This window comes from Gossypium arboreum, chromosome 6 (assembly GCF_025698485.1).
Source record: "Gossypium arboreum isolate Shixiya-1 chromosome 6, ASM2569848v2, whole genome shotgun sequence".
NCBI lineage: Eukaryota > Viridiplantae > Streptophyta > Magnoliopsida > Malvales > Malvaceae > Gossypium > Gossypium arboreum.
Genome location: NC_069075.1, coordinates 113,517,944 through 113,543,137, shown reverse-complemented (window position 1 = coordinate 113,543,137; position 25,194 = coordinate 113,517,944). Strand labels below are relative to the sequence as shown.

The 25,194-nt window shown below is 34.3% G+C and overlaps 1 protein-coding gene and 1 pseudogene across 2 annotated transcripts; one reads left to right on the top strand and one right to left on the bottom strand.

Moving 5' to 3' along the window:
* Positions 1-416: 416 nt before the first annotated feature.
* Positions 417-3,710, bottom strand: LOC128293821 (homeobox-leucine zipper protein ATHB-8-like; annotated as a pseudogene).
* Positions 3,711-9,821: 6,111 nt separating this feature from the next.
* On the top strand, positions 9,822-18,830 carry LOC108470378 (E3 ubiquitin ligase PQT3-like). 2 transcript variants are annotated; one of them, XM_017771654.2, is made up of 15 exons: positions 9,822-10,160; positions 10,861-10,927; positions 11,024-11,093; positions 11,459-11,586; positions 11,733-11,803; positions 11,916-11,976; positions 12,092-12,207; positions 12,426-12,596; positions 12,682-12,918; positions 13,106-13,153; positions 13,246-13,286; positions 13,489-13,579; positions 13,669-13,867; positions 13,946-14,074; positions 14,406-18,830. In XM_017771654.2, exons 1-15 carry the CDS (start codon positions 9,992-9,994, stop codon positions 15,103-15,105), a joined length of 2,298 nt encoding a protein of 765 aa, XP_017627143.1. In that variant the 5' UTR covers positions 9,822-9,991; the 3' UTR covers positions 15,106-18,830. The 2 variants fall into 2 exon arrangements, with proteins under 2 accessions (XP_017627143.1, XP_017627142.1); XM_017771653.2 differs by having other exon boundaries at positions 13,100-13,153; positions 14,406-16,316.
* The last annotated feature ends 6,364 nt before the right edge of the window (positions 18,831-25,194 follow it).

The following is a 25,194-nucleotide window of genomic DNA, read 5'->3' as shown; positions in this document are numbered from 1 at the left end:
TTAAAATTTGTATAATCTATCGATTTCTTAATTCAAAATTATCAATCATATTCAATATATTGAATCAATAAATTATTTGTGCGATGACTGTAGCCTTTTTAAGATAATTTCTTCTATTTTCACATATTTTAAGAGTCATGAGTATTACCTTATAGTATTTTATTTGGCCACTATTTTTATTTTTTAATTAAATAGAGAAGTGTTTATTAATTATACATATGCATATTTTACAATAAAAGATAATATGTCGACTCCCCACTTGTTATCATTTTAATATTTACTTGATTGTTTAACTAAATACATTATGATAATCAATGGGTAAAATGATTTTATTAAATTTTATAATTTCATGAAAAATTTAATACTAAAAATGTAATATAATAAAATTTGCTATTCAAGTGATGGAAATTAACTAATTAGATCTCATTATTCAAGTGATGGAAATTAACCTCGCGATCAAAACGACCTTGCACGAGAAGTGCAGGATCTAACAAATCTCTACGATTTGTAGCAATAGAAAATATAACACCTTTGCCAAGATCAAACCCATCAAGCTCTATTAGTAGCTGATTCAAAGTAGTTTCCGCTCTGAGTCATTGCATTATTATACATGTGGTCTGTTGTTTCCTTGAAAATCTCCCGACGTCGATCGATAGAAAGAAAGAGAAAAATCATTTCCATATGATCTTAAAGACAGCTATGTTTTTCTCCTCTCTACTAAATTCATCTATAGTTATCTTCCTACTCATAATTGCAATGATAATTGGCCTATAAAAGGTACCGAATGTAGCCCATTCTCAGTGTCTTATAAAATACCATAAAAGATAACCAAGGCAACTATATTTCCATTTCCAATCACTTGATTAAAATCAGATGCAAAATATTAATGCTTAGTTGCAAACTATATCGCTAAAGCATTAGCCTTGGATGACTATTACAATATAGATATATAGAGAAAAGCAAGTTCTACCTTCTAAAACAGGAAAAGAACAACGAACTCACAATTTAATTTAAGAACCCACTTCCCGTTTAAAATTGCCATGAGAATTTTAAGTGTCCTAGTGCATGCACCATTCTCATCTGTAGAGGCAGTCACATGAGTGACATCCGGCCTCTAAAACTTGGATCTGATTACACTAATCATTTTTGCAAACTTGACTAGAAGAAAGCGCAATAAAATAAAACAATAAATAACTAAATAAATACCACATGAGAGTAAATTGTCTGTGAAAAGAAAAGCCCATTAAGGGTATTCTATCAATCAAGAATTTCCAAATTAGATTTTATGTATCCATTTCATCAATCATGAAACTTTTAGCACCAAAAAGAATCAATTAATGAGAAATTTCAAGACTTGCAAAAGGATGCAAAGTTAAGTCAAATTAAGAAAATGGCGATGCCTTTTAAGCGATTTTATTCAAGATTAAGCTTCCAGGTTATCCAACAAGGTGGTTGAGATTTCAAAATAGTGGGTTACAATATCGGACAAACCTTTTGATGAATAAAACACTATTAAAACCAAGAATGAGAGAGTTGGACAAGCCGATTTGTCAATTGCATGCCTTGATTTATGCACAATTCCTAATTGAATTTTTGTTTATCATTTAGGTAGAAGGTCATGGCATTCACTCTTCCAATATATGATGTTGACAAATCAAGATTGAAGAGGACAGAAATGAGTTATAAATATGTACTTGGATCCCGAAAATAGAAATGCTTTTCTTTATTTTCCTAATAATTTACCACTATACTATTTATTATGCTATTCTTTTCTTGGATTTATATCAGAAACAGGTCTTGGGAGTTAAAATTTGTGGGGATAGCATATGTACTCACATGCTCAGTATACCCTCAATAATTGGGTATGGTGAACAATTTAAATACACATACTAAGATCTCTGGTTTTGTCCAAATATTCACATAGACTTAGTTGGAAAAGTAGGATAAATTTGATATTAATTAACTTACCTGCATATAATGCAGTTCAATGGTTCCACAATTTCCAGTGGACAACACGTTTGTAACATCCACAGCTCGGCAATCACGATACCATGAAAGCCGATCTTTAAGGATTTCAGCGACCTACATGAAAAAGAAAACATATATTGATCAGTCAATTCTTCTCCAAATTTGAGCCAAGAAACATATCAGTAGAAAGCAAAAATGAACTTACTCTTGTAGGATCTAGTCCCACAAGTCTGCATGCACGTGCTGCCACACCACCGCAACCATGAGAAATAGCAACGATTCCAATAGAATCCGGACCAGTACTGCATGTAAGAAAGATATTAGCAATAGCCGCAGTAAAATTGGCACGAGCATTTGGAGCTAAGATTACTATTCATTAAACAAGAAGTTTTAACAAGGGTAGCTCTTTTTCTTAACTAGCATAATGATATTGGATTACTATTTAATTCAAGTTATGTTCTACAAAGGAGCAAAAACAAGAGATCCATTTGAGAATATCATATGCATGTTTGAGTCCCAAGGTACAATCTACGGAATCAGTATGTAATGATTTAAAAGAAAGATAACAACATGCTATTACCTAACAATTGGTTCTCCGCTTTATCTTTATCAAGATTAATTCATTATTAAAAAAATCCGTAGATTAAAAAATTTTAAAGGTAAAAAGAAAAAGAAAATCCAACTCATATGGGAAACAGGGAAATATTAGTAACTAATAGAAAAATGGAAAAGTGGGGTTGTTCCTTGATATTGACATAACAAATATGGGTTAGGATGTTGCTTAGAAGATTAGCAAGATTTTATGCTTTGTTATACAAATAAGAATTTATCGATAATGACAATGAATAATGGACTACATTAATATAGTTTAATAGTATTTTACAAAGAATAAAAGAATGATGATAGCGAGAGAGAGTTACCTTCATCCTGCATTTGGACCCACTCGACAGCTAGCCCAGTGGCCTTTGAAAGAAACTCATTAAAGTTTCCTCCGCAATGTACAAAAGTCCGGAATGCAAAAACAAAAGCACATAAGGCGACTAGCAATTATACAACAACAAAACAAAGATTCAATTTCATAGATAAATGAGGAATGAAAGGGACATAACAATGGGAGTGTATAATGTTGACAAAATTTCCTACTACTACTAACCTCAGAGGGTTGGCATCCCTTGGCGGATGTTGAGGAGTTAAATGGTGTTGACTCGTCACTCTTGATTCACAACTTGTATCCGTGGTAGCTAAAGTCGTCTGCAACCACAACAACAACCAAAAAAAAAAAACCACTGCAATTAACAAAAATTCCCATATTTGAAAGCAAATCAAACATTTTCAAGTAAAGGGTACAAAAAAATTATAATATGATTGTACTGTAAAGTCCTCTTCTTCTTTTTTTTTTCCTTTAAAAATATGAAACGAGAAAGGGAAGATGAAGTTCTTACATTTTGAGTCTGTTGGCGGAAATAGTTGTTTTCATAAACAAGCTGTGAAACTTGCTTTTGTAACCTATCATTCTCCTCCATCAACAGTTTATTCATAGCCGTCAACTTCCTATTCACAGCTTGGAGGCGTGATGCTTCTTTTCGTTGTTTTTCTCTACATCTGTGATTAAAAATAAACAAAAATTCAACAACCACATAAAATCATCAAAAAATGGTGGAACCATTGAACTGCTTTATATGCAGATAAGACTTTATACGGCACAACCCCACCTTCAACGCCACCGTCTGGTTCACTGCCATCTCTTCTATCTCAGAGTCTAATTGGAAACCAAATCAAGACTGCTGCTGGAGAGTTTCTTGATTGAAAACAGCAATGGAGGGGTGAGATGGTGTAACACCCCGAACTCGTGACCGTCGCCGGTGTCGGACACGAGGGGTTAACGAGCCAAATCCTCTCAAGGTACCAACCAATTTGGCATTTCCAGACAGGCTGGAAAACTGCGTCACTGTCGCCTTAAAAATCATATCTCGAGTTCCAAAACTCAGAAACTGATTCCATAAATTTTCCCTGAATTTAGACTCATATATCCATCCATGGATTTATTTCTAAAATTTTTGGTTGGGCCAATTGGTACAGTTTATTAGTTAAAGTCACCCATGTTACAGGGGTCGACTACACTGACCTTTGCGCGTTACAACTTGAATATCATCTCGTACAGAGCTCTAATGCTCATGCCGTTTGTTCCTAATGAAACTAGACTCAAAGGGGAATCTATTCATATAAGGCATGACTTCTAATTGTTTCTGGATAATTTATGGTAAATTTTCAAAGTCGCGACAGGGGACCCAGAAACCGTTCTGGCCCTGTCTCACGAGAACTTTAATATTTCTCAGTATACTGCTCATATGGTCGTTTCATTTCGTCCATATAAAAATAGAATCATCAAGGTTCAATTTCATAATTTACTCACTATTTAATTCTACTTCTACTATTTTTAGTGATTTTTCAATCTCATCTCACTGCTGCTGTCCGCAACAGTTACTGCAGTAGACTATGCCAATTTCATGAATCTTTCCTTGGCCTTAATCATCCATCATACATGACACAAATTATGGCCACCTTATCAAAATTAAAGTTTCTAAGACTCGTGGCTATAGGTTCTAGCATCCCACTCGACGACCACATAGGCCATTTTCACATGGCTTAAAGTTTACAACCCACGTTCAACAAAATATAATAGCCTATACATGCCAAATGTTCTTCAACAACGAAGACAATACCAAAAGATTTCAGCGGTGTGATGACTTCAACGACGGTTCCGATCACGCAAACAATACGAGTCCGAGAGACCTAAAATGGGTGACAAGAAAACACCGAGTGAGTTTATAACTCAGAAGTCATAAGCATTCATCAATCCACCGATAAAGTTACTACAACATGAACAATAAACGAGGCTAGGTACTCATCCATATCGAATCTATACCATAATTCCTCGGACCTTTCGGTCCAATCTCATACCAAGTCATACATCCACATTTCATATTCTACACAACAAGATATTTGAAGCATTTTCACACACTAACTCATTTCCACCACAATCATACAATTCCAATCATCACATAGATTTAAGGCTTACCAAATTCAACCCCGAGCATGAACGTATTTTCTATTCGTCATGAGCTCGAGGTACTTACCCGATCCGCTGTCCATACTCAACTCGATGGAGACACACCCTCCATATATATAGAGTACGCACACACAAGGCTTAATACTCGATTTCGCACACTTAGTGCCACGCGATTTAAGCCCGCACACATAGTGCCATACCTTCGAGCTCGCACACCCAGTGCCGTATTTTTCCAGCATGCACACCTAGTGCCATATATTTCCAGCACGCACACTTAGTGCCAATCTCATCACCATACACACGTATTGCCCGCACACTTAGTGCCCGAAGCAAACTTTCTACACATTTCACTATTTCTTTTACATTCAACAATTGTCATCACTCCATACACATACAATTTCATTTATACATATATAGCATTCCATTAAACACAATTGCATAGATTTTCCAATCATTTAAGCAATATCAAACATATGTGCTTAATGACTTACCTTGTGTTGGGCAAAATGGTTCCAACTCGGCTACTCGATGTTCTTTCCTTTGCCTTTGCTTGTTTCTCCACCTCGAGCTTCTTGAGCTTAGTCAATAAATTAACTAGTTTAACCGTCTTGCCAAATATTTATACATATACACATGACATCAACTAAACTATCATCATTAATACATCAATTCACAAAATTTTATCTCATGAGCATATGACCCATTTTACCCCATATGGCAGTATGCTTCATTCATTACCCAACTAGCCATTCAACAATTTTCAACCTCATTACCACCCTTTTATGTCTAATTGTCTAAATGAGATTATTAACATGCCTATCTATAGCCGAATGTGCTAAAATTGATCTAACATCACCTACACACTTGATTAAATGGCGAATACCCATACTATCAATTATGGCATCATTTTTTATTCTTTCAAACACTTAGTTTTCCTCCCATGAACACTTGGCAATTTCTTTTCTCTTCTAGCATAGCTTCACACCTATTTGTAACATCCTATGAATCCACATACATCACATTTCTACATAAATTTCTTTTACTTTTCTTCTACTTCCATTCACAACATCAAAGACACCATACACATATATCATTACTAAGCTTGACACTTAGCATGCAAATGACATCCACACAAACCCACCTTAGCGAAACTTAACTCATCTTCATGCCTCACCACCACAACATCAAACATCAAACATCAATGATACCAAGAAGACAACACCCATGGTCGAATATCATCCCCATTTCATGGTAAAGGTTTAGACCATGGGTTAGGTGAGATTCAAACTATCAACTAAAACATGCATGAGTCTCATGGATAACATCAACATACCTTAGTCTAGCAAACTCCCATGGCTGATTTTCTCAAGCTTTCCCCCTTTCTTCTTAGTACATTCGCCAAGCAAGGAGAAAATGAGAGAATGAACACTTTTTTTTCTTTTCTTTGTTTTTCTTCATATTCTCTTTTTTTTCATTTCTTTATTCTTTCTACATAATCCACTAACTAAACATGTTGGCAACATGTTTCCACTCATAGCATGGCCGCCATCATGCTTCATTTTGGCTAATTTGACATGCAAGGACAACACTTTCCCACATGTATTAATAGGCCACCTTACATTTGCCTAGCACATTTCTAAATTTTCTCACATAAGTCCTATTTGATAAAAATTCACTTACAATTAACAAAATCCAAACATGAAATTTTCACACATGCATATATGCATATAATGAGCATCAATTATGATGGTTAATTATTATTATGACTCGGTTTAGTGGTCCCGAAACCACTTTTCGACTAGGGTCAATTTAGGGATGTCACAGATGGGGGTGTTTTGAGAATATGATTTTAGGGGGAAAAATTAGGGGTTTCAGAGGGGGAAAATTTGGGAATATAACTGTGCCCTTTTGAGATGATTTATTTGTGGCGTTTTTTATAAAAACACCGTTACTGTTAACATTTTGTAGCGTTTTTCATAAAAACGCCGGTAAAAAATTATTTCATTTTAAATAAAACGACACTGTTTTGCTCTCTGTTAAAAGTTTTTTTAAAATTTTATTTTACTTCAAAAAAGTTTTTATTTTATATGTTAAAATTATTAGTTAAATAATTTTATAAAATATTTATTATTACTATTTTTATAAATTAGTTTTATAAATAAAAATTAAGTACTCTAAAATAAATATCGTGTATTTTAATAAGAAAACAAATAATAAATGGTTGTAATTAATTATTAAGTTAAAATTATACAATGTAAGCAATTAATTTCTCACATATCAAATTTTATTAAAGATTGAGACGTTAATCATGATTTTATATTATTCTTTTCCGATCTAATCTCCATTTCATTAAAGATATTTCTTCCTAACTAAAATATAACTATTTTGCTAGAATTCGATGTGGAATGATTTTTGTTTTGTATTTCATTTTTATTTGTTATAATCGTCCTATCCAAAATAGATAGTTACCTATCCATATCAATGATCTCATTACTTTTATTTATTTATTTATCAATTTTTTTAAGTCTAATATTTAAATATATCAAATGGTTTAGATTAAATATTTTTAAATATAAAAGTATTAATTGATTGTAAAAATTTCATCATTTAACAAATCTTAAATAAATTTTAAATCCTAAACCATTTAATATATATAAAGTTTATCTATTATCTCTTAAATAATTTAAACTATAATCATAATTTTAATATATTAAAATTAATATTAGCTTTTACAATTATATAAGAAATTATTTAATATATAAATTAAAAACACTAATTAATCTAAACCCTAAATTCCTAGCCCCTAACCCCTAAACCTTAAACAATAAAACAAAAACCCTTAACCCCTAAACATAAACCCTTAACCCTTAACCCCTAAACCTTAAACCCTAACCCCCTAAAACTTAAACCCTAACTTTTAACCCATAAACCATAAACCATAATCTCTAAATCCATAATACATAAACCTTACAATAGTAACTCATAAACATTAAACCCTTAAGCATATATCGTAAACCCTAAAATATAATGATAATTAATTCTATATTTTAAAATTAATACTATCTCCTAAAATATAATGATAATTAATTCAATATTTTAAAATTAATACTATCTTATTTACAATTATATAAGAATGTATTTAACATATAAATTAAAAACAATTAGTCATATACCAAAAATCTTTAAAATTATTTTAAATAATAGTATTTTAAATTTTTCCATTTTGTATGCTTTTAAAAAACGCCGCTAAAGATCGAGCATTAGCGGCGTTTTTTAAAAAGCGCCGCTAAAGGTGTACTTTAGCGGCGTTTCTTAAAAAAGCGCCACTAAAGCCACTAAAATTTCAATACAAAACGATATCGTTTTGCAAAATTATTTTGTGGAGTTTTTTTTTAAAATGCCACTAAAGATCAAACATTAGCGGTGTTTTCTAAAAAGCGCGGCTAAAGGTGTACATATAGGGGCTTTTTAAAAAAGCGCCGCTAATACTCGATCTTTAGCGGCGTTTTTAGAAAGCGCCGCTAAAGCCACCAAAGGCTCAACACAAAACGACGCCTTTGTGTTAATTTTTTTGCGGTGCTTTCTAAAAAGCGCCGCTAAAGGTTTACATATTGCGGCGTTTTTAAAAAAGCGCCGCTAATACTCAATCTTTAGCGGCGTTTTTCAAAAACGCCGCTAATGCTCGTTCTTTAGTGGCGTTTTTCATTCAAACGCCGCTAAAAACCTGTTTTGTTGTAGTGATTTGATTGCCACTTAAGTTTAAGATTGTAATTGATTAATTTAGTTGTAATTGGTGTTGTACCTTGGCATGTACACAAACACATTTATTATAATTGAAATTGTAAAGCTATTTGTAAAGTTCCAACTCTTTTAATATCTCTTTTTAGAAGCTTTTGTTCCGTTACTCTATTCGAGCACATGTACGATTATAAATTTTGTTTAATTGAGTTTCAAATGGGTTTTAAATGAATTGGGAACTTATTAGCTTGTTTTGATGATGTTTAGAGTTGATTTGAAGTATTTTTCAGCCAAATTCTACTCTAAGGGTCCAAGGTCTCAAGACTTACACCTAAGTTTCGAGACTTACAAACATTGAAATTAAAATTCTACAGTTCTGGACCTAACTCTCGAAACATTCAAGCCAAATCTTGAACTTGATGTTCAAGTTTCGAGACTTGCAGTCCTTGCACCTGCACAACTTAAATTTTGAGCATTTTCAGTCTTAGACCCCTGTTTTATGTTTTGGGCGTGTCCAAATCTTTGAAAAGCATTTCATATAATTCAATTTGAATTTAATTTCAAAGTATTTGAATATAATTTTTAAAGTAAATGGATTTTCATTATTTTATAATTAAAATGTAAAACTGAATAAAATTAAATAGAAAATAAAATAATGACAAAGGTTTAGTTATGTTTTCATTTAAATATTTAGTAAATAGATATGAATGGAAGAGTTTATGTGATTTTTTTCAAACATGCAATCGTGAATAGTTTTCAATGGATAGATGTATTTTATACCAAGACTGAGAGGTAAATGTCTTTTACTTTTTCTGTTATATATATTTTAATTAAATTACTTAGATTTTGACACACGGTAAAAATATTTTTTAAAATTCATTTTATTCTAAAAAAATATTTAACAAAATTAATTTGAAAGCAATCGTAGACATTACAAAAATCATTTTTCGCATCGGGCCTAACCGAACAGGTGTATAGTTAAACATTCGTGCCAATGTCACGCACTTCGCACGTGGTAATCTTGCCGTACCCGCCGCGCTATAAAAACCGTTTTGATTCACACTTGATAAAACGAACAGAATCCCCAAATTCTCTCGCAAAGAGATTCACAATACGGACGCACAACAACATCTCGCTTTTCCCTCCCTTCCTCTTTTCTGGAGATTATTCCAGATAACTGAGTTCCTAATTGAACCCGCCGATTCCAACTCAGCCATGTCGGTCCACTTCAAATTCAGAAGCTCGCGCAATTACGATTCGATCGACATTGGAGGCCAGCCTTCGATTTCCGTTCGTGATCTCAAATCCAGTATCGTCCAAAACAAGAAACTTAATCTTTGCCAAGATTTCGATCTTCTCTTCTCCGATCCTATATCCGGTCAAGGTTAACTCCCACTTTTTGTCTGCTTTAAATTTATTATCTGTTTGGTTGCTTTCGCTTCAAGTTATGTACGAATCTATCGTTTAAATCAAGTTTATAGTTATAGCGAGCTAATGATATACATGGAATTGGATTCATACGTATGGAGGATTGAATAGCTTTTGTAGCCAGTGTTATCTAGGAGAGAAGACGCACTAAGCCCTAGAATCCTTATATTGACTATGGCGCATAAGTAAGCGAAAGATGAAGATGTATGTGTTTGCACTTTATTATAAATAAGCTTAATATATTACTTTGATATTAGTCCTAAAGAGTCGTCCAGTTTCTATTTTACATATGCAGAATTTTCTTTTTTGTTTTTCTGGTCAATATGCATGAATTTTTTATGGTTGTCTTTGTTATTGAATACACAAATAATGAGACCTGAAGAGTTTGATATTATCCATTTTTTACTCTTAAATATAAAATCAATGAAGAAATAAAAATTAAAGAAATTAAAGACTTCAATCAAACAGGCTGTTTTTGCTCCTAGTGCCTTATAGAAATGCCTGTGCCTCGACCCAAATAGTCTGAGGCGCTTTTGTTGTCTTGTTCTAAGACACAACAGCTGGTCACTTGCTTTAACTACATGGGTTCCAGCATAGGCTGTCACTCAGACAGATCTGCTAACAACTACTTTGTCTGCTTGATGGATTTAATACAGAGTACGTGCATGAAGATTTTCAAATTCCTTGTGGCTCGAGTGTGATCATAAAGAGAGTTCCTGCAGGGTTAGTGCTCTCTCAATTGACTTTAATTTTAGATACAAAATTTTTTATATGTCATCCTATCTTGGTTCCTTACCTATGAATGATGACTATCTTCAGGGCACACTTAGGCTCATGCAAAGTTTTTGCTACCCCGGATGAGAAAATGAGCAAAACCTCTCATCTTCAGGTGAGTTTTATTTTTGCAACCCAAGATATAGTAATTGCATATTGGATGTTTAATCACATAATTTTATGTTGATATGAATAAATAGATTTATAATTGTTATTGTTGCACTTTTCTCTTTATTTACGAGTAATGAGATGAGAATGTTTTATGCTGTCTTCTATATTTTATTTGCTTGAACTTGTACACCATGTTCACTGCTGCCTTTTAATATAGTTATTCTACTACAATTTTGTTAAGTTAATGAAATTCAAGATGGATGAAGAACCACAAACTCTTCTTGTAAATAATACTTGTGGACCTTAAGATAAGCTGTCCTACTTATTTTGTTTAGAACTTTTTTCTAAATGATGACATTTATTTTACAGAATGCTGAAACTGTCAACTTTGATGACTTTGGAGCAGAAATATGCCCTGTAACTGAGGGGAACTTATCTTGCAATATTGAGGACAGATTTTGTATTGATGATGAGGACACTCATTTCAAATTAAGAAGGTATCAGTCTTTCATTTCTAGTTTCTTTAATGCATTAATTAGTTGCATCAACCACTTTGTCCAATTTTCAGTCTATTGATGATTTGTTAGTACAGAAGCAGTATTAGTATTCTCTCATGTAAATTGTTTTTCCCCATTGCATTCAGTTGCACCAAGCAACCTGTGGTAGAATGTCAAAAAATTGAAGGGAGTGACATAAGTGAGGCTGTTCCACAAGGTGTGAAATGTTTCATTTTCCTTTAGCTACCCTTCTCAATATGGATGGACTTTTTTTCTCTCTCGTTTTGGTTCTTAAAAAAATGATTTACCATGTTCCCTTTGTACATCAGGTCAGATTTTGCCAGGAACAAAATCAAAAGCAGATATTGAGTTGAATGCTAAACTTTCTACGTAAGAGCTTTTGTCACTTGCACCCTCAGTTATCTCTTTGTTATTATTCAGTCTGAAGATTTCCCTTTCTTTTACTTTCAAATGTTCTGTGGTTACTGAGAGTGGTTATTGCCAGTTTTCCTGCAATGCAACCTTCTGATTTCCCGTCAGAGCTGAAATGCTCTCTTTGCGGCACATTTTTTAAGGAGGCTGTACTGATACCCTGCTGCCAGCACAGTTTCTGTGAGAAATGTAAGTATTTTCTGGTCTAGTTGTGGCACCTTTTTATATTCCTTTTTTATGCATTCTAAGTGTATGGTTCTTAAGATTTGTTGATAGTGAAAGAAAAATTGGATGCAAAATGCTCTCTAGCTCCAGAGTGCTTGTTTCTTGTGTGAAATTCCAGTGCTATAAGGTTGCTTACGTTTCCACCTGTCAGTTTTTTAATTATGGTATTTGGTCGGTTGCAGGCATTCTTCATGTGCTGGTTGAGAAGGCAAGGTGTCCCAAATGCTTTTCTACAAAATGCAAAGTGGAAGATTTGTTGCCAAATCTGTCACTGAGGCAAGCCACTGAGCGATTCCTGAAGTCCCAAATTGTTGTTAACAATTCAGAAAATGCTTTAGATAGATATGCTCCAGGTATGAAAATGATATTTTCATAACTCTTGTTTCTCTTTACACTATTCCTGGGAAGGTGAATAATTGCAAAATTATCCAAAAACAGATGGAGAATCTGGAATTCAAGTGAAAGATGTTTCTTGTGCCGTTTCTGTCATTCAAAGAGGAGCAAAGCGGGGCTCCAATCAGGTGCATGCTGAATCGATAGGTGGCACTAGTTCCCATGTCAATGGTAATCGTTTTCTGAAAGATAAAATCTCTAAAATGCCTGCGCACAAACTACCTAAGGATCTGGAAGGTTTTGATGATTTCCAGGGGGAAAACCAGCCCACTAATGAGGAAGGTATAATAATGTAGAAACACTTGAGCTATTTATCTGATTATTCTATGATTACAGTCTTTTAGCATCTAGAAGCTTAAGATCAAACATGCCAAATATACTGCCTTGAATATCACTACTTCACATCTCGTATTTTATTATCTATAGTCTCCATTATTGGATTCTCACTCTTTTCCTTGTCTAGTTACAGCTGAATCCTATGTCAAGAAGAAGAGGACATTGTGGGTTGACACTGCAGGTAGAACATTTAAACTAATTCACAGACTTTCCCAAGTCTAATGTGGACATCATAACTCTTCTTTGTTCTGACTGACTTGGTGTTACTGGCAGATGCAGAGATGAATTATGTGGAGATGGCAAGACTAAAAAAGGTAATATGTTTATTTATCATACGCTACATGCTAAATACATGCATAAAATTCATTATATAATATATATCTTCAATAATAATTGTTTCACATACGTTACCCATTTGATGTGTCACAATTTTGTGCTGTCATTTTTGCTTATTTCATAATTTGCAGTAATTCAAATGATAGAAATATGGATTCTGATTTGCCTGATTGAATTTAGGGGGACCGTGTTTGCTACATGTGTGGTTCACCTGGTCATTTGAGGAGAGATTGCCCGGCTGTTTCTAGTCCTCATCCTATGCTTCAAAGAGGTAAGTTCCAAATGTTTTGGATTCATTACGAATTTTTCTTATTTAATGTGCAAGGGTTAATTTTTTGTTTATGTTTATTGGGTTTGTAGGAAATGCCGTCTTTCCAGGAGCACTGCCTGGTTATGTATCACCATATTGGAATGGGCCGTACTATCCCCCTATAAGGCCTTTTGCAAACCCATATGACCCATCTGGAATGATGTCCTTTAACACAACAGTGATTCCTGCTGCTCCGTTTCATGTTCCCACGTATATGCCATCTATGTTTGGTGCATCACCTGCATCTGGGTAAGTCCATTTAATTTTTTGTAGACTCCTTGAATCATCACAATTATGTGTCTGGTTTTGATACTGGTGCATTTTTAGGGGATTTACAAGGATTGGAGGCTTAGATACTGCAATGAAGAAAAATATAGATCACCAATTATGTCCTTCAGGGTTGGATGGTCAATATTATGATAAGAAACACCAGAATACAAGTGAGAATGTCATGAGGTATAAACCTTTTCCATATCAAGCGAGATTTTTGTGTCTGAAAGATTAGGGTTTTCACCTTGTTATGATTCTTTTCTTCTATTTATGGTGAATGGATTTTTTTCTGTTTTAAATTTTTCTGGATTTAAGTAAGGTTTTTTAAGTGTATTCTTTGTTGGACTTTTGACCAATCTTGGTTTGGAAAAATATTTGAAGAAATTTGCAACAATACCTTCTTTTTGACTGTAAAAGTTTGACGTGGAAAGTACAGCACTCAAATTGTTGTTTTGCTTTTTGGTATGTGTTTGTTCTTATATGCTGATCTTTGATGTGCTAATTTTCTATGCTTTAGGAAGCTACTCTATGATGAGAATGATGGTAAAAGATGCCGCTATGATGAAGCAGAAAGAGCATATGAGAAAAAAATTTATCCTGAGAGGGGAAGGACTGCAAGCTACTCTGAAGACAGCTTTAACAAAAATTCACTGATGAAAAATTGGAATTCCCATATTGTCGATGATGAAGATGTTTATTCTAATGATGGAAGGGACTATAGAAGTTCTCAAGTTGCTGGTCAAAATCTAATGCCCTATCATCACTCAGGGAGATCAAGATCAAAAGATGATGATATACCCAGTATCTCCAGCTGTCAGTCTTGGGAAAGGCATAATAAGCATGGTCATAGGAGCTCCAGAAAGCGCAATGATCGAAGAGAGCACTGTTACAGTGATTCTACTTGGACCTACTACCCAACGAATAGAGAGAGAGATTCTAAAAGAAAAACAGTTAAGCATGATGCTCAGAAACACTACAATCATTCTGAATCCAGCTCGGAACCACCATATCATTCCACTGACCAGAAAAAGAAGAGAGAGAGAGATTCTAGCCGAAGTTCCAGGCATTCTAAGCATAAAGCAAAACCAGCTTGTGATGAATTGATTCATGATAGGTGGCAGATGAGTAGCTGCAGGTCAGATGAAGAGAATCAAGAGAAGTGTCACTATCATAAAAGAAAAAGGTGTACTAAAACAAGCAACAAGTCTGATGTTTGAGGTAAATGTGTATATGAAGTTACATATCAGGGAGTAGTTGGGTAAATATGGTACTAGTTTCCTTTCCAGTGAGGTAAATGTATTGACTTGGTTTACTACTTGTTCCATTATATTGCTTTTCTTTTATCTGGATAGAGTAACGGTTCAAGATTGCACCGACTGAACATAGGGGATGTTCAGTATCTAATTTTGATTCTCTGTTGTTTTTGTTGACACAGATATAGTTGAGTGGTCGGCTTTTGGACAGTAGCTTCATGGATTATTATTATTAATTTTTTCAAAGCATCTTTCTTCTAACCCTGTTTCAATTTGTAGCTTTTGCGGTGGAGGCAAGAAATAGTAAAGTTTTGATCAGAGGAGCCATTGCGTAAGTTAAATTTTAGGTTCGTTTGCTATTCAGAAAGTGATGAAGCTGGTAAAGGTATGTTTCCTTTTCCAAGAAGGAATATAAAAGGTGAGGTGTCCGTGGCTTGACTCGAGTCTATTTATTTCTCCTAATACAACCCGACCCAAAATGTGAATTTCAAATCTATTTAAATTCACTCGTATCTGCAAATAGTAATTTTATTTTTTTTAAAGTTAAAAAACTTTTATTTTAGTCTTTGATAATTATATTTTCAATAAAGTTTACATTTTTAAGATTTGCATTATAATATTGAATATTGAATATTTTCATGCTCTAAATTACATATGCTAAATAAAAATAATATATTAAATGATTGAAAATTGGGTCGGGTTGAGACTTGAATGCAGTCAAGGTTAGTCATCTTTCAGGACAACATTTTTGTTAAAGGATTTTCAAATATTGGGCTTGGTGGTAGATTAGTCTTTTAACAAATCTACCTGGCCAACTAAGAGTTATACACTTTTATTAAATATTTACTAATGCCTTATATAGTTATCGGCATAATTTCTTGAAGCGGTTTTTCGTCGCAATCTTATTTGTTAAATGAGTAAAAGATATCAGCTTTTGTAATTAATCGTGATTTGGTAACCTAATAGAGAAAAGAAAAGAGCAGCAGAATAATGAGCTTTAATTGTTTAAAAGTTGGCTTTGGGGGAAGTGATTTTATTACCCTCGTATCTAGATGTTTGTGGTTTGGGTTTTGACCCATTTGGAAAACCGTTTTATCATTGAAAATAATGTCAAAAATTTTGAAAGTTGTATCAATATTTTTATATTTTAAAATTACATAGGTTTTTTTCTTAAATATTTTTATATTTTGACTAACTAAACTAACCCTAATTCAGCCATAATAAGAGATCTTTTTACTTGATTTTTGCACGGGCAGGGTTTTTTCGGCAATCTCGTGTTAGTGGCTAATTGAAGGATAACGATGATATAATTCCATTAAAGAAAACAGTAAAACGACGGAGTATTATTTTCGCAAACTGCTTTAGTAAATGAGCTAATATAGATTAATTTAATTTGATCATTTTTATCTTTTAACCACTCGACTTTTAGAAAAGGAAAGGAAATTTTTATTAATTTTGAGCAAATTCTATTTTTTATTAAAAATTTTCCTTTTTCTAATTTAAAATTTAATTTTATACTTATTTTTCTGTTTTTAATTTTATACTTTATTCTAATGTTATGAAAATTATTACAATACCAATATGTAAAACATTATTGTTAAAGTAAATGGACGAGTTTACTAATATGTAAAACATTGCTATTCTTATTTTTCATTGTAAACGTTTTTTCACAAATTTTTTTAATTCACATTGTTGGTATACATTTTATCTGTTACCATTTTATTTTTGTGGGCTACTTTCGTTACATGGGCGATCCGGTTCATGGTGATGTCGATAGGATGTTACACTCTGGGAAACTGATTCTAGGGTTGGGTTTCAAGCAGTGGGTTCAAAAATTGGCTCTATCCGTTACTTTTTATTGTTGTTTCCATGACTTCTGCATGTCATCAGTTTAAACTTATCGAAAGTTGTGGGCCTATGGGCTACTTTAAGAGTTTAAAATTATTTCTATAATTAGATATTCTTTCATATAAATTGCATATTTGTATTATAGTAATTTTTGAGTTTAGTGTCATGAATTAATTCAACATCAATTTATTAGGAAAACTACTATTTAATTTGAGACCGATTCTAAAAATTATTTTTGAGTAATTAATATATTTTCTTTGAAAATAAGGAATTTTATTATGATGGTATGTTTATCATTATTTTTATATGAAATATTTAAATTAAATAGCTATGAATAGCAAGGTTGGAATAATCAAAGGTTAATGAAATTTTATTTGTAAGTCCTTTTTTATCATTACATCTTTAATTCAATCGTTGAACAAATATTGTTTTTTCCTCTTATAATGAATGATTGTTTTGTGTATCGCATTGACCACTGTTGTAGATATTATCTCTAAAGTGCAGGGTCATTGATCAGCAAATGACAACGTTGCGAAGATTTCTGGCTTTCCTTGGTTATTTTTTTCAGTTTGGTTTTCTCGATGCTTGTTCTATCATCAACCTAATTTAAATAACTGATGGATTTATAATCCCTGTTTATCAACCAGAAAACCGTTAGTTTAAAATTTGTCTTTATGTTTTGTTCTTTTTATTTGAACGAGTACTAGATTTCAACAAGTAAAGAAAGCTTAAAATGTACATGGTTCTTAATAGAATCGAGGAAAAATTCTAAAATTCTCTATAACACGCTGGTTCAACGTTAAGAGCAGAGATAAGGGAAGGAGCCAAGGAGGTCGTTTCTTAGCTTCAACAACGGATGGTTTTCTGCGCTGCTGCTGGTTTCGTACGTTGACTGTTTTGGTCCTGTTTCGAGTGTGTTAACTTGATTAGAGGGTAAGTAACGATCTGATACTAATATGAATATTTTAACTTTTACTTTCACCGTGATTTGAAGAACTTATTATCATATGCATATACGTTTCTAAAGTTGATTTTTTAATTTAAACGAAGGGTTAAATTGATTTTTCTTAAATTGAAGGATTAAAAAAGTCATTATATCTTTTTAAAACTATAGTTATCAACCAATTAATGTGATAAGATTTCAATAAAGTTGTAGTATAGTGACAAGTATTCTTGCCTGTTATTCGGGAGACCCAGATTTGATCCCTAGAAACAATGTGTATTTTCTATTTGTTTCTGCTTTGTTCTATTTGTCCAGCGAATCTTGGGGGGTTCAGCCTCAGGATGACCGATACGTTGTCCTTTGTTGACTCTTTTGCCCACCTTGTCTGCATTTAATGTTTAAACACTCGTAGAAAGTGTAGAACTCTTATCTCGAGAAAGTTAACAACATGGGCCTTTATGCCGTTAGTCATACTGAATGAATCCTTGTGTTATAAGCTCTCTTATGACTTTGCAGTATGTATGGTTGTCTTGTTGCACTCTTGTAAGAGTTCAGACCTCATACTCAAGACTCAAGAGACACACTGCTTCTGTTCCACATAGACACATTGCTCCTGTTCCACATCTACGGATGCAGCGATGCTTTTTTTTTTTTTCCTTTTAATGTATTTTGTTTTTGTGCAAAATGCGTGGATTCTGCAAACATGGATATATTTCTATTATTCATCTCCTTTAGTTGCATGCTAGCCTTCAGGGCTACAATCATTGACCAAATAAGAGTGCATTCATGTGTGTTATGGCATGAGATCAAATTTCTCAAAATGTATCTTTGGGTGACAAAACCTGATTGAGACCTGTGATGGCATGTGTGTTATGGCCTGAGATCAAATTTCTCAAAATGTATCTTTGGGTGACAAAACCTGATTGAGACATGTGATGGCCCAAATAGAACTTTGATTACTTAAAGGTTTAGGTATTAAAATGATAAATTTTAAGCTTATATGGGAAAAATGACTAAAATGTAAAGCTTAATTGATAGTTTTATACATTATGGATTAAATTGAATAAAATGTAAAATTGAATGTAGTATTGAATGTAAAAATAAGAAATGTGAGGTCCCTAAAGGAAAATAATGAAATCAAATTTCAAATTAGAGTTTTAATGTGGAAGTTATGTCAATCCCGATTTTAGGGATTAAATTGAAAAATTGTAAAGTTTGTATAAAATGACAATTGATTGTGAGTTTGGTGTATTAATGATGTTTTATGTTTATGTTAATCCATAGCTAATGTCGATCCGGATTCTTTGAGAGGGAAAGGAAAAGCTAAAGTCGTCGATGAATAGCTCGAAATTTCTGGTTTATAATTTTATAATTCGAGAGCCTTTTAATTGTTGCATATTTATATCATTAGACATTATATGAATTTAGAGGTGAGTATCGATGATTGCTTGAGCTAAACTGATGTGACTTAGATCAAATATAGAAGTAGGGACTAAATTGAATAGAATAGAAAATTTCATGAGTTGCTTGATATATACAATTGGTATGAGATTGAGTTGGTACATGCACAATTATGTGTTGAATTTATAAATCGTTGATGAAATTAGCGTAATATAGCATGATAACGCATAAATTGAATTATATAATGAAATTGGAATTTAATTACCCTAATAGCTGTTCGAACTGTGTCAGATATAGTTGGTATTCCACAGGGTCAGAGTACTAAGTAAAACCATCGTCGTTGGGCAATATGGGGTGGTAGATAATATACATTGAGTCATTGTTGCAGGAAACTCGGGTGACAAATTAATGGAGTTGAGAAAACCATTGTTGTTGGGCAATCCGAGGTGGTGTTGCATATATCATTATAAAGTCATTGTTGCCGAGCAACCCGGGGTGACAGATCTGTGTATCTTTACTGAGTTTGTGTGTCACACCCCAAAAATGGTGAATCCAAAAAAGCGAGTGAGGTATGCATGTTCACTGTTTTGGGCATTATGGTAGCATAATCAGTCACACTGCTGGCTTGCTGGCGAATTAGAGTATTAGCACATACTAGAGTTAAAGTATTTGCCCGTTGATGGTATTTAAGGATTTAATTATAGGGTATCTTCAAATGAAGAAATAATACGCCCAAGAAAGAGTACGCCTCAGCGTTTTGGTTGAGCACGAAGAGTCTGCCAAGTGTATAAGAAAGCTATAGGAGACTTAATTGTCTTTAAGGTCACACCATACAGAAGTCACCACGAAGGTATAGTACGCTTGGTTTGTATGAACATTGTTCAAGTTGGTTCTAGTAATAGGATTAGCTGAGAGTTAACTGAATTAATTTGACCCTCTCCATGACTGGTCAAATAGTAATGTAGATATTTGCCGGATTTTCCTTTGCCTTCCTCTGAGTTTTGTAGGGAAAGTAGAGGACAATTTCAATAAGAATCGCTACTTGTCAAAATCCACAAAAGTAGGACTGAGAGTATATATATAGTGAATGGGGAGGCATTCCAAATGGTTTTTCTATCTGCTCTACGTTCTGGTCCTTCTTTCTAACCTAAATGTTTTCTTCTTCATTGTTAAGCTAGAGCCAATATTTCATTTAATCAGTGGATGATTCAACCTTCTGGTAAGTCTTATAGCTTTTTATATTACGATTATTGAAGAGTAAAGATGTTAAAAGATATAAGAATAATAGGGTGTGAGTGGAAGGCCCTGCATGGGGGTCGCATGTAGTTGAAACGTTAGTAAACTATCTATAAATGGGGATTTTAATTGAAATTCCATGATTTTATAAACAGTTATTGTCATTGGATCGAAAAGAATGATCGAAATAGAAGCTTTGGATTGAGGTAAAGGTGGGTCTCTAGTAAGTCCCTAGACCCAACTCCTGTACATTAGTTTTTGATAATTCTTTATTTGGTCGTAGTTGTGCATAACTTCTTGAGGTGTAGTTTTTATTTTTGTGTTTCCTGTGAAGCACTTGTATGTATGTAAATGAAGTGTACAATGTGTTTCATGAATGACGATGTGTGGTAAGCATAAATCAGAAATTGTATGTTGGGAAGTATGATTTTGTTATGTGTACGAGTGAAATCTATGTAAATGTGTCCATTATGTTAAATGAGTGATGCATGGCAAAGTATGGTTGGAGAAAAAGTGGTTCGTGTAGAGTGTCAGGAAAATGTGTGATATGATAATAGACCCCATAATGGTGTTTTGATGATGTCCATTAGGACAGTAAACATATAGGTCAATATGGCGAAAATGTTGTCCATCGGGACTATAAACACGAGGTCTACTTAGACAGTAAACACGAGAAAATACCCATGTAGCAGATATGTGGAAAAACTATAGCCATGGCACGTTATGGAAATGGCGGATGAGCTGCATTTGTTTACTAGGGTTTTTGCGTGCATTGGGGCCGACAATGGGAAAATCTCAAGCGATGCTGAGTTTAGACAAATCCATATTGCCAAACACGAAAATTTACATGGTGTTTTGATGGCAAACCAAATAAAGATTTAGTGGCGAAGTTATCTAGAAAGTCTGTATAGCGAATTCTTTAACGCCTAAATGGCAAGTTGTTAGTCCACCTTTGTGGCGAAACCTGGGTATGCCTTTGAGGCATTTTCTGAAAGAAGTCTCAGTAGTGTACCCAACTGATGAATCCACCATAGTAATCCGTAATGATAGAATGCTTGGTGTATCTGTAATTATGGGTAGTGTAAGTGTCCGCCAAAACTGGGAATTTTCATATTATGTATCAAAGCCATCTGGGTTTTTCTGTTGGATGATCTAAAATATTGCATTCATCAGACCATGTTCATTTGTATGGATCGACTTAAAGATATGGTATGATTGGCGTCCTTACAGCCCGTTAGAGCCAATGTGAGAATCCGCCAAGAGTAGTATCTATATGTATATCATTATGAGGAATGTATCCAACTTATATCTTTAAAGAGATTGTAAAATAGGATCTGCAATAAGGTGCGAAGTCTATGACTTTCCAACCGAGTGGAATGTGTATAAGAAGGTCAAGTGTAGAGGTTGGCATATAGTTATCCGCCAAAGTTTGAAAGAAAATCTAAAACCTTAAAGTCGAGGAATCCAACAACAATGTTTAAAGGGAATATTGGTTGAGACTCAAAGTTCCGTTGAACTTACAATCATTTACTTGTAATGCAGGTTCTTGGAGTTGAACTAGTACGCTAGGAGGGACCAAATCAAGAATGCGCTAGGATGGTAGTTCAAATAGTGATATTATGCATATAGAGGGACACTTTTGGGAATATGACAAATAGTACTCTGCGCCATGATAAAGTGTGTCTTAATAAAGGTTTTAAGTTAAAATGTGCTATACTGTTTTTGAGAATCTATTGTAATTAATAAGGCTTTCCTTCAAAATATTTTAATTTAGAAAAGAATATAAATAAATAAGAAGTATGTTCAATATGGTTTTCGCTAGTTGTAAAATTTTTGTTAAGTATATAAGTATTGTGGCATCTTATATCCGAGTCCGGTAAATCGAATCAGGTATAAGGTGTTACAATTTAATTAGCATCAAAGCTTTCGATTTAGGCGATCTTCTAAAAGTTGAGATTGAGTCAGCCCTGCATGCGTGATACACCAAAATTGGCTTAATACCTCAGGTAAGTTAAAGAATTTAGTAATGGTGAATATTCTGGTACAGTGTTAGTATTGAAAAATGTGAGATCAGTTGGAAAGAAAGAGGATAGTTCTATTGATAAGAGAAATAAAATGATACAAGTTGAATATAAAATTTTAGTACAGAAAAAGAAAGTCTTCAATCTTCCTCCTTTGAAGGTTGGTCGGTTTTCTTGCTAGGGGCGTTCTTTGGGGACCCCTTTCGGAGCATCAGACTCTTTCAGAATTGCCTCATCTATTTGTGGCTCTCTGGAGATGAATAATTTGGTTGATTGCTTCCATTCCCTCTGAAACTTCTTTTAATCTTCGCCCTCAAGATTATAAACAATAAAGTTCAAGGACTCAACAATGACCTTCTGCAAGTAGTTGAAGTTCACTCGACTCAGATTGAGAGGACCTATAGCAACTTTGGTGTGAAGGACCAGGTTGGATCGTAGTATGGGCAAGGCCTCTGGTAGATTCTTTTTAGTGTCCTGATATTTTTCCAGAGCTTCCATTGGATTGACGTAGATGCTCCAACTCTGATAAACATCGTTGGTCTTGAGATTTGAATTTCTCCTACCAAGAGGACTCTCTAGCCCTTAGTTGATTGATTTCTTCCTCCATCTACTTGGCCCAAATTTCTAAACTTTCATATTTTACCTTCCAAAAAGAGATGAATGAGTTAAGCTCTTTAATTTGGCTGATAGCTTCCTTATGAGCCAAGCGTAGTTAAGTTAAAGACTATTCACCAAAATGCACAGTTTTTTCTAAGCCTGCCAATTTGATGTTTTTGTGATCGTAAGTCTCTTGAAGGGCCCAGCTCATAAACCTGCATTCTATTTGCTAAAACTTGAAAGAACCACACCAGCACCAAAAGTAGGGGTAGATGAGGATTTGAGGATGAAGAAGAGAGGAAAGTCTCTTTTATCAGCTGAGGCAAGTTGTTATTTTGCTACTACTAGATGGCGTCAAGAGAGAAGGGATATTTCCCCGACTTTAAGAGATCTCGCCATGGGGAAAGTGTACCCACTTCGCCAGATGAGTATTAATGAGTAAAGAACTAAGAGGGACCTCTGACTGGTTTTGGTGTATTATCTCTAGCATGAATATAGTCGTAAGTGGATCCGCGGTGTGGATTGAAGAGTCCACAAAGTTGGCAGATCTACTAGTAGGACAGGAGCAAGAGAAATGGCAGAAGCAGGAGTGATGGCTCTCAAGGGAGTAGGCCCTCTCCTAAGCCTACGATGAGCTAATTGTGAGCGATCACTGCCTTCAGTATCTAAGGTGCTTTCCCCCACCCTTGGCCTTTTTCTGAGTTCTATCAACCATTGTTCTTGATGGCATTGCAGCAACTCTTTTATTTTCATGAAATACATCTAATAATGTTAAGATGCCCATGTTGGCTGTTGGAGTAAGCGGGAATGTGCTAAATGTACAAGAAGGAGAAGAAGACCCTGTAGCAGTAACATGAGAGTTAGCCTAGTCGAGAGAAAGAGTGGATGACGTACCATAACAAATAATATTCCAATTGCGTGGACGTAGTCCACAAGTCTCATAGAAAAAGAAGGGAGGCTCATTTATCCTCCCCACTAGAATTCGTGCCAAATCATCATTGGCATTGTAATGCCAGGCCACCTCAGCAAAAGGAACATTATGGGAATCTACCCATAGTAGAAGGTCATTCACCCAATGACTATTTGGATCCAACCCTTGTCGACAGTATTGAAAAACATTTCGAACAGTAACGATCTACCCCAATTCCAGGATACGCCCTATCTTTAATTGCTTAAATTACTTCTAAGCAACTTTTGAATCAACATGTTTGCTTTGTAGGTAGATGTCCTCTCGGGGCGTGGACCATAAGGTGGGGAAGTCAAAACTGGTTTCAAGCTTGTATATGACTCTTACGAAATTATCTCTTCTGAGATGAAGGTTTGAAGCCTAATTATGGATGATGGGCTTGTAATCCTAACGTGTACTAAAATGGGCCATTTTAGCCGAAGGACCCTGTCCTTTAATTTTTAGTTGATAAATATTTTTGATAATTCCAAGTATAGGTGGCTCATGGTGCAAGCAGCAGTCGAGGAAATAATCCACCAATGTCCACCAGGAAAGGGCGGAGAGTTGCCCTGGTACAATGCCATATTTGTTGAGCATCGAGCTGAAGAAGGTGTGAAGAGGCAATTGAAAGGCAGCCTCAAGCTAGAAGAAGGGAAGAATAAAACTCTCGATGTTGTCACTCTAGTGACACTTCCCTTAGACTGAACGAAAATTATAGGAAAAGTTTGGATGAAGGATACCTCTTGCCCCAAGTATCGAGTCAATTGTTTCTCAATAGTGTTGCATTAATATAAGAGAGCGAGTATGCAACAAGTACCGTCAGGACCTTTGGGTCCGATCTCGATAACTTTTGTAGGGCTGTCGCTTTTGCTACTTGGGACATAGCCACCACGGCCTCTTCTATGAGAAGTAGTTTTGACCATTTTAAGTAACAGTAAAAGAAAGAAAAAAAGGGTTACCTTTAAAGAAGTTGGGATATGAAGGCGAAAAGAAGCAAAGAAACTTTGACAGAGAAAGAAATTAGGGCTCTAATGATGCAGTGAAATATTTTGGGCAAGGTT

Bases quoted from the DNA above. Each gene is read 5' to 3' on its own strand.
- LOC108470378 (XM_017771653.2), top strand. From the start codon at position 9,992: ATGTCGGTCCACTTCAAATTCAGAAGCTCGCGCAATTACGATTCGATC. The intron at 11,804-11,915 runs GTGTGAAATGTT...TTTGTACATCAG, and splicing joins AAGTGAGGCTGTTCCACAAG to GTCAGATTTTGCCAGGAACA. The intron at 13,868-13,945 runs GTAAGTCCATTT...GTGCATTTTTAG, and splicing joins GGTGCATCACCTGCATCTGG to GGGATTTACAAGGATTGGAG.